The 10811-nt window shown below is 39.0% G+C and overlaps 1 protein-coding gene across 1 annotated transcript; it reads left to right on the top strand.

Annotated features, from left to right (window-relative positions):
* The first annotated feature begins 5054 nt into the window (after nt 1-5054).
* LOC112500343 (zinc finger CCCH domain-containing protein 49-like) lies at nt 5055-9912 on the top strand. The gene is made up of 5 exons (XM_025103817.1): nt 5055-5197; nt 5878-5987; nt 7051-7320; nt 7770-7993; nt 8789-9912. Exons 2-5 carry the CDS (start codon nt 5883-5885, stop codon nt 9681-9683), a joined length of 1494 nt encoding a protein of 497 aa, XP_024959585.1. The 5' UTR covers nt 5055-5197; nt 5878-5882; the 3' UTR covers nt 9684-9912.
* The last annotated feature ends 899 nt before the right edge of the window (nt 9913-10811 follow it).

The raw sequence follows: 10811 nt of genomic DNA, 5'->3' as shown, positions 1-10811 counted from the left end.
AGAATACTTTAAGTTGAATGGCTTCGAGTGACTGAGTGATCCTTGATACCCATGTGTTTGTGTACTAGTATATGTATGTAACTTTTTTTCATTATGATCACAGAGTTTACGAAGCAGTTGCATTGAAACTACCTAACAACACGGGTGACATGCCATCTCTAAAACCCCCGGAGGACGAGAGCATTCGAACCCTGTATGTGGGAGGGATTTATGGGAGAGTCTCAGAGCAAGATCTTAGGGACCATTTCTACGCCTATGGTGAACTTGAATCTGTTGTGATGGTTCCCCAACGTGCTTGTGCCTTTGTTACTTATACTACTCGAAAAGGGGCAGAAAAAGCAGTTAACAAACTCTCAAATAATCTGGAGATTAAAGGGCTTCGGCTAAAACTAATGTGGGGTCGATTAAAAATACCAAAGGCTGAGAGCGAAGTAGTCTCGAATGAAGAAAGACAGAAGTCAATTGCCCACAACGGCTATTTACCCAAGGCTGTTATATCACAGCAGCAAAAGCAGATGATTCAGCCGCCAGGAACTGCCGCTAGTCAGGATCAACAACCACCTCCGCGGATACATTATGTTAACATTCCGCCAACATCGCCTCAGCTTCGCAGGCCCTTTTATGCCTCTACGGATCCTGAGAGGACGGGTGTGATCGCATTCCAAGAACGGAGTGCGGTCAGTGGGTCCGGTGAGAACAGAACTGGCGGTTCAGTTTTGGCCGATTCTGGGTATCCTTTTTTCTGTTTTGGTGCCTAAAATTGACTGTCTCATGCACTCTTCTTGCAGGTACTTACCCAGATGACCTGGGTGGTCCCAACATCAATTTGTCAGAGCGGACCGAAGAAGTCCCGAGGATACAGAGGAAGGACAGTTCTTTCGGATTGCCTGTTGGGCATTGTGGTGATGGTATCAACGCGTCTGTGAAAGCGAGCGAAGGTGTGCCAGAGGACCTTCCGAAGCCATCCGTCAGCGGGGAACGAGTGGAAATGCAAACCATGCTGTCGGGTAAGTTCATGAGTCGACCTCTTCGTCTTTTGAAATTGTTCTTGATGTTTAGATGTGATTTCATAGGAAGTGCGAAGCGATCGTCGGACCCGCTAGAGGCGATGTCTCCTCGAGAGATGAGGGAGAGAGTGATGAAGAGGAAGAAGGGGTCCTCAACCTCCACTGTGTTTGGTAGTACTATTGTGCCGCCCGCCTCATTGCCTGGTCTGGCGGTGATGCTGTCGCCCGATGTGGCTACTCCTCACGTACCCATAGGGATGGCCGCGGCTACCCAAGTGGGGTCGGCTGCTGTAGGGGGGACTATGGAATCTTCGGAGGAAACACCCTTGACACGGTTCGTTACATCATTTCCTCGGGACTTTCTACTGCAGAAGTCCGGAGTCACCACGCTTTGGCCTGATGCCGACACATTGCTGTTTCCTGGTCCCATGCATTTACTGGAGAAGAAGAGCGACCTTGAGTTAGTTGACGATATCACCGAGATGACTCTCCAGGTAATTGGCATATGTTTTACGCTTTTATGATCACGTGTGTGTGTGTGTGTATATATATATATGTTTGATGTTGGGTTTGTCTGGTTGCAGACTCTGCAAGCGGCACTAACGTCCAGACGTCGACTACTGGCCCAACATGGGCAGCAGGATGTGTGGCGCGTAAGGCTGGCCGAGGCTGAAGCTGCAGAAGCGAGGATGTCATCCCAGCTGAGGGAGGCCGCAGCAGAGATCCAGTCCTTGAAAGAGGCCACGGCAGCGGCAGAGGCGCGGGCAGCGGCAGCCATCGAAGCTCGGAAGGCTCGTGAAGCCCTTTTGATGACTGCGGACGCTCAGCTTCGGGAAATGACGGAGAAGATGAGGCGGAAGTCTGAGGAGATACTGGAGGAGCGCAAGGACGCGGCATCCTCTGCCGGTCTTCGGGCCAGGGCGAAGCTGATGAGGGAGTTCCTTGACGGCAAATCCTCGTTGTGGGACCCCCAGGCGGAGATTGATTTCTATGTGGCTCATATCGGGGAGGAGGCTGACTTGGTATCGGAGGACGCTCCCATGAGCACCATTTACGCTAAATCGTCGGCCAGGGTCGCTGCTCAGCCAGACGTTGTAGGGAATTAATTTTTGCAGTAGTTACTTTTGGGCATTTCTTTCGTGTGTACAGGATTAATTTTTACCATGTATTTGCTTATGTTTGAGCCTAATATGAACAATCCTTACTTATCTTTGCCTTCCTTTTTCCGTCATCGTCGTTGTTCTGGCGGTAGTCGTGGCGGTAGTCGTAGTAGTCAAGTACCTTGTTGGGGGCGTCGTTTGGGCTTTAGACGATGCGATGTGAAAGGATCCTGTTAAGTGTTGTCGCGACGGTTGTAAGTTGATAACGTCTTAACATGCTCTGTATAAACAACGTTATTAGGGGTTTGTTGACGGCATTCCGAAGCTCGCTTAGTAATCACTAGAAGGGTACTCGTGTAATGCAGCGAAATATATCTCGATTTTAATGTTTCATTTTATTCCGTCTTTGTAGATGTTTTAATACGGTTTTTATGTGGTTTTGAGAAGAAAAAAATGATTTTATTTTTGAATCAAATATAAATTTGAAAATATCATAAAATTTTGAAACTAAATATATTAATATTATATCAAATTAATCATTTAAAAGTTTGTGTAGTTTCTTTAATTTAATTTTTTATTATAATTTAATTTAGATTTAATAACGAATAATTTATTTTTGATTTAATAAAGTTTTTATAATAATAATAATTAAGTAATCTGTTAGAACTTAATAATTATTCTAATTATATTTTAGATTTTTATATTTAAAATTAAAATGTTTATCTTGTATTTACTATGTTTATCTGTAGTTAGTTACACGAATTCAAACATGAAGCTTTAATAAGTTGTATTTACGCACAATTTATTTGTAATCTTGAATTTTAAGTAATATGCATTAATAAACAGTACTTCATGCATAAAAAAATGGTTTTTAAGAATTTTTGTCAAATGCTTTATAATATAATACTAGAAGGGTTTTCACGTAATGCATCAAAATACATTTCCATTTTGATGTTTTGTTTTATTTTTTGTCTTTGTTGATATAATACGGTTTATGTGGTTTTGAGAAAGATAATGTTTTTACTTTTGAATAAAAATAAATTTGAAAATATCATAAAATGTTAAAAATATATATCAATATTAATATCAAATTAACTATTTAAAAGTTCTCGTTTTTTGTATAACTTCTTTAATTCAGTTTTTTATTATAATTTAATTTAGGTCTAATACCAAAATAATTTATTTTTTGGTATAAAAATATAATTATTATAAAGATAATGATTATGTGATTATCCTAATTATATTTAAAATGATATGTTTATCATGTATTTGATTTTGTTTATCTGCAGTTAGTTATACGAATTCAAAAATGAAGCTTTAATAAGTTGTACTTACGCACAATTTACTTGTAATTTAAGTAATATGCATTAATAAACAATACTTCATGCATAAAAAATGATTTTTAAGAGTTTTTGTCAAATATTTCATAATATAGTATAAAAGATATTATATGAGGGAAAGTACCGAACAAATCGATGCTAAATATAAAGATTTTTTAAGTGATTGGCAATTCCAACATGTCGTTTGGGGCAGTGGCTAATCTTTAAACTCGGCTGACTAGAGGCACATTTAAAGGTATCAAAAATATCTGAAATCATATAATACACCCGAAGCTTATCGGGTTGTTTGGTTCCCGCATTTAATGATTCAGTTAACTAAATAACCATACGGTTAAATACATGTTTTTCTTATTTGTAAACTGATTAGTTATAGTAACTAATTATGTTATTGTTTAATCAGTTATTGTAACAGCTTTTTCATTTAAACTATCTTACCCAATAAGTTAAGTGAAAATGTCGACTCTAACCAGTAAGAGCTTACCGGACAAGTGTTGGCTAACGAATCTTTAGCGTTGTTGATCCGTCAATATGTATTATTAATTGGAGTTAAAGTTTGAGCTCATCTAAATTCATCCAGTAAGCACTTATCGTGGTAAGTGCTTATTAGTAAAATTTAACACTATTAGTTACTTACTGGGTAAGATTTTAGTCCATCAAAACTACATTATATGCAAAAATTTACCCAGTAAGCACTTGTCGTGGTAAGAGTCGTCGCCTCACTTACCGGGTAAGACTCATGGTCCTTGTGTCGTTCTTACCAGGTAAATGTTTGGTAAAAAGCCCGTTAGATTCTTGGGCGTGTTATTGATCTTGTGTATGCTCATCTACATCTATTCTTATGAGGTTAGTGGTGGTCGACAATGGTGTGAAGTAGTGGTGGTGTTTAATCAATGACGAATCCAAAAATTTAGGAATATAAAAATAGTTTCGGGTTATCTGGTTTGCGAATTAAACGGTTTGGTTAACCAAATAAGGTAAGTTTCGATTTCGACTATTTTTTTTTATCATAACGGTTAACCGAATAATATACCATTAGTTATTTTATATATTTTTCTTCCAGATGAATTGGTCTGAGCCCATATAAAATTAACGTTAGTGACTTATTTATATTTAAATTGAAAGAGCAAAAATTTTGAGATATATTTAACGAAACCATTGATCAATGTTATAAATTATCATTGCAGCATAATTACAAGAACTAGCGGTAACAATATACGAGGATAACGATCGTTAAGTGGGCGAGTGGGGGGTTTCGTTAAAATGGATCGTGTCACTAGGGAGAACTGTAAAAATGATCGAGGGGTCTTTCCCATACCTTTTCTAATGTGAGTCCGCCCCTATGGTCAATCGTGTGGCCGTGTGGGTGGTGATTTTAAGACGTGTAAAAGGATGAAAATTCTTCTCACGTGAGGGACAAATGACTGATTTTATGTTGATTTCGTTAATGGTGTTAACTCGAGGAATTAGAAAAAAACCATTGGTGTAATTAATAAACTTTAGGGACCGAAAGTGGAAACCAGTCAAAATACAGGGACCAATGGTGTATGATTCACTCTATTAAAATAGGTTTGGCGTATATATGGAACACAACTTTAATCAAGCGGATACGGATTCCAGGGTGATCTTCCCCCTCCGTCAAATCGATCCAGCAAAGGAAGTCCAAGAACCCTATCTTTCTGATCTAAGGTGGCGGTCGATTTTTGCATCCCTCGCTTTTCATCTACATCGGTCTGGTCCAAGTGAGAACCAGGTAATCGCTTTCTTTATCTCTACATTTTGTAGTATTTGAAGGTGTTGATGTAAAGAACAAGGATGGTTCAGTTCGAGGTCTAAATTTTTGTTGGATTTGGTAATAAGCTGTGAAATTAGATCAGGGTTAGCTCTTTGGTTGATGCTTTGGTGATACTCTCGTAAATCTGTGATGGTAGTGGTCTCTTTAGTATGATTTCCATAAAATTCTACAGTTTCTAAGAAACCCTAATATTCTACAGTTTCTAAGAAACCCTAATATTTCTAATTGAAGATTGTTCTTAAGAGACTACGGTCTGATTTTAGGGAATTTGTGAGATTTCGTGGTTTAGTTGTTGTTAAGCAGTTGCGGACTTGTTCCATCTGTAATTTCTTTAGTCCTTAAGGTGTTGTATCTTGAGGAAGGATCCAAGTATATTAGCCAATGCGTTTTTGATAGTATTTCAATGTTTAGAACTTAGGGGACCTTGTTCAGGTGTTTATCATTTGGTAACCTGCCATATCCTCGTATTTAATCGAAAAGTTTGAGCAACTATTTTTGATCTGTTTCAATCTGGCTGTCTGTGTGGGGAAGTGTTTTTTCCCTTCCACACCTAAGCTTCATGCTTTTGCCATTTTACTTCATTGCGTATATCCAACTGTTTTTACGATTGTAATGAAACTGGTTCTTTCATTTTGCAGTACTCATGGCACATAGGATATTAAGAGATGTTGAAGCCGATGGTTGGGAACGCTCCGACTTCCCAATCATTTGCGAGTCATGCCTAGGTGACAATCCCTACATTCGAATGGTAATCTCCTAAGGCTCGTATTTGTAATTTAAGGTGTATATTTCTCATTCTTTTTTTTTCTTTTTCTTTTTTCATTTCTGGTCCCCAAGTTGGACTTTGATTTGGCATATAAGTAGTAGCTCATAGGATGAATTACGTATAAACCGGCAACATCATATCTGACAAGGCATGGAAAACTTTTACTTCTTTTCAATTAGTACTTTTGTATTAAACACTTTGACTTGGCATACATGTAGTAGCTCATGGGATGACTTACATATAACTTGGAACATCTTATTTGATATGAATTATTGGAGACACAGTATTAGGGTAGCATAATATGGGTGGGATCTGTAGCTAGCATAGATGGGAGTTGGAGAACTAGACGGGGTTAGGGTTAGTGAGCCGGCAGTTAGGTTGTTAGAGTCTTATGTGGGTTTAAGGGGTGTGGTTTTTCTTACCTTGAGGTTTTCTTGTACCCACTTTTGTTTGTATGTGGTTGCTTGCTTCTTGCTCACTTTTCTTGTATATTTTTGGGTTGCAAACTATTTTTTTTTCACACACTTCACAAGTCGAGGGTCTTAATGGAAAAAAAACGGCCTTACTTTTTTAGGGATAGTGGTCAGGTCTGCATACATCCCATCCTCTGCCAACCCCACCTTCGATATACTGGGCTTGGTTGGTTTGGTTTAGTTTGGCAACATCATATCAGACAAGGCGGGGAAAACTTCCTCTCCTTTTCAATCACATATTTTTGTATTAAATATATGCACAATTCAACTCTTCTGCTAAGGATTCTCTTTTCTGGAGCCCTGGATAGTGGTTTACCTCTTGACTCGTTTTCTGGTTATAGTTTTAGCCTACCTCGACCAGTTCCAGATCTGTAAACATTGGCTCCTTGCACATTTAGTTTATGACTTTTATGTTATGAATTTATTAAAATTTGATACGTTGGTTTGCCTTTCTTTTTATCTTTCCTTTTCCAGTATAGCATTTGACTTCTGGGCAAAATTGGTACATTTATGCTTAATGAGGTTCATTTGGTTTCAATACAAGCTATTAACCAACATCGGAATACGTGCAGACAAAAGCAAATTATGATAAGGAGTGCAAGATCTGCACTAGGCCCTTCACAGTCTTCAGGTGGAGACCTGGTCGGGATGCAAGATACAAGAAAAGTGAAATTTGCCAAACTTGCAGCAAGTTGAAAAACGTTTGCCAAGTGTGCCTTCTCGATCTTGAATATGGCTTGCCAGTTCAGGTTCGTGATACTGCGCTCAGTATCAACTCGAATGATGCCATTCCAAAGAGTGATGTGAACAGGGAATACTTTGCAGAGGAGCATGATCGTAGAGTAAGTTACTTTCCATTCTATAGTTACAATTGATTTAACACATGTTCTACATACTTCTGCTGTCCCAAAAGGATGCAACGTTTTATGTTTGGTTTTCAATCTTAATTTACTTTTTTGGCCAATCATTTCTTGAATTTAGTTACTTCTGGATTTCTGGTCTGGCTCTCTTTGTTTGTTTTTTTATTAAGTAACATTTTAATCATTGCAACATATTTTTGGGACAGAGATGGCACAAAACATATTTGTTTATTTTTCTTTTGCAATGGTACATCTTTTTTAATTCTGAGCTGATTAAAACATGCTATATTATTTGGTTTGAAGCCATCACCCTCGTGCTTTAGACTTTTTGCAAGTATACCTGCTTGTTGAGTTTGTGAAATGCTATTAACTACAAGTGTTGAAACCATTGCATTTTTCTTCTTCTTATAATTGTTTTGTTTTTGCTGTAGGCAAGAGCTGGTCTGGATTATGAATCCTCATATGGGAAGGCACGGCCAAATGATACTATATTGAAACTGCAAAGGACAACACCATATTACAAGAGAAACCGAGCACATATTTGCAGTTTTTTCATCAGAGGTGAATGTACAAGAGGTGCTGAATGCCCTTACCGGCATGAGATGCCCGTCACTGGCGAGTTATCACAGCAGAATATCAAAGACCGTTACTACGGGTATGGTGACTATTTGTCCCCTCTCCCCCTCAAAGCCCACAAAACACCTTACTTTGCATAAATACTTCTGCTCTATGAGGGGTGTGATGCCCCCATCTTTCTCATTCAACCATAGAACCCCAGCACCATGCACACAGATATACACCACCTTCAACAGGTCCACCCACAATAGCACTTTCAAACACTTGACTTCTTATAAATACACTTATCTCCATAGAACACGACATGAACAGTTTCACGCATCTGTGAGAGTATACAATTATTGAAGTTGTATACAGTAATGAATACGGAGGTTCTGTTTTCTGAAGGGTATCTGTAGTGTGCTTGTTTTGAAATGCACCATATACTTCTTCCTTATTGTTTTCAGAGTTCAAACTAAACTAAACGGATCCATTAAATTCCATGCAAAGTAGGGTCCGCAGAGAGTAGGATGTACATAGGCCTTATCTCCACCCCAAATAGAAGAGAGGTCATTTCCGTGATTGTTTTCAGAGTGGTCATTTCCGTGATTGTTTTCAGAGTTTCTAGCAACCTTTTATTATTTTTGGTTCTATAATTTATAAAGATACTTTCATACATTAAAGAAAAGTTGATTCTTAATTCAAATCCCCTTTCTTCAGCATAACTCAAATCTTTGGTGAACTGATAAATTATCGTATGCTTATAGTTATCTTGAGCATTTTAGTACAATTTAAGTTGAATAGCATCGAGTGACCGAAATTAATCATGTTTACATGAAGCTTTCTAACAATCATTGATATCAATGTGTCTGAACTATTTTCATTATGATGACAGAGTTAACGATCCAGTTGCATTGAAACTACTGAACAAGGCGGGTGACATGCCATCTCTCGAACCCCCAGAGGACGAGAGCATTCGAACCCTATATGTGGGAGGGCTTGATGCCAGAGTCTCAGAGCAAGACCTTAGGGACAATTTCTATGCTCATGGTGAAATTGAGTCCGTCAAGATGGTTCTCCAACGTGCTTGTGCCTTTGTTACTTACACGACTCGAGAAGGGGCAGAAAAAGCAGCTGATGAACTCTCAAACAAGCTGGTTGTTAAAGGGCTTCGCCTAAAACTTATGTGGGGTCGACCACAAGCACCTAAGGCTGAGGGTGAAGTAGTCTCAGATGAAGCCAGACAACAATCAATTGCCCACAGTGGATTATTACCCAGGGCTGTTATATCGCAGCAGCAAAACCAAATGATTCAGCCCCCAGGAACTTCCGCTGGTCAGGATCAGCAACCACCGCCACAGATGCATTATTTTAACATTCCGCCACCACCGCCTCAGCATGGCAGAGCCTTTTATCCCTCTATGGATCCTCAGAGGATGGGTGCAGTGATACCTTCTCAAGATGGGAGTGGGGCTAGTGGTTTAGGTGAGAATAGAAGTGGCGCTGGCAGTTCAGATCAGCGGCAGCAAGGTGGTCCACATTATGCTGCATACCCACCACCACCACCACCGCCTCAAGGCGGTGGCCAATACTATCAGCAGTATTATCCACCAGCCCCATATGGGTATGCTCCGCCGCCACCGACTCAACCATATCAACAATACCCTCCACAGTCTCATCCATCCGCAATGCCACCACCAGGACCAAGTGGTGAACAAGCATATCAGCAGAAAGCACCACCACCAGCAGCAGCAGCAGGGCCACCGCCACCATCCCCACAACAACAATGACGACTCTTGATGAATTAGTCTTGGTTGGGTGTACTAGGTTCGATTTTGTAACGAGATTATACGTGTGTGACTGAAATCTGTTATGCAGTTTGTATGTGGACAGTTGGATTCTGATTCACTTATAACTTTGTTTTAGTGAATTAATTTATGCTGCTTTTCAAACAAAGAGCTCTATGAAGCTGTTTAATTTTATGGTTTTTGTTGTACAATTTATACACCTTTGAGTCAACAATCTGTTAAGAGTATACCTTGAGATACTCATTAGCTGGGTTTTTTGGTTGATTCTCTTTTAGATTTCAACTCCACATAATCGCAACAGTTTAAGGATTCGGATCAAGTGATCGGACCACCACCAGCCATCTGTAAATTCATGTTTTTCTAATTGTTAGATATTTGTTTATGATGTCAATAAACAAACATGATGTATTGAACCACAAGTGTGGTGTCTGATTGGTTTGAGCTTGGCTCCAAAGGTCAAAACTACATGGAGGTCTTAGGTTCAAATCAAAGGAGGAATAAAAAATCCAAGGAGGAATAAAAATCCCCTTGTGGTCATGGAGGTTCAAATGCAGTGACTACAGGTTATCTGCAAAACAGGTGGTCGCCCTGGGATTAGTCGGCTCGTATAGCAGGTTGGATATGTTAAAAAAAAATGATGTATTGAGCAAAAGCAGGTTAAAAATGTGTGATACAAGTAGATCCATACACAACAATAGATTAGGATTTAGGCCCCCAATGCCCAAAATAACCCCCTTTAGTTTACTTCTTATAAATCATCTAACTGATGTTGTAATTATGAGATTACAAGTTGTTATTGTATATATTACAAACGATATATTTTATAGATGTCATTTCTTCAAAATAATAACCAATAAAAAACTTAAAATCTTAAAAAAAAAAGTTACATTGAACTAAATTTCTTTATTTTAAGGATTCTGACACCCGTGATTTTGGACATACCTTTAAGATTTATGTATTGTAACGAGCCTTTAGAAGTCATCCCTTGATTGGAATGCATTGGGTTTTAAGAGCTTATGGTATGGACGAGTTCTGGTGGAGAAAAATTGCACCGGGAGCGAAATAGAAAATCCCGCTACCTAGGTTGCGGGAAAAGCCACATGACTCACT

Source organism: Cynara cardunculus, assembly GCF_001531365.2.
Source record: "Cynara cardunculus var. scolymus isolate 2C chromosome LG 17, CcrdV1, whole genome shotgun sequence".
NCBI classification, from domain to species: domain Eukaryota; kingdom Viridiplantae; phylum Streptophyta; class Magnoliopsida; order Asterales; family Asteraceae; genus Cynara; species Cynara cardunculus.
Note: the sequence above shows the minus strand (reverse complement) of the source record. Positions and strands in the feature narration are given on the sequence as shown.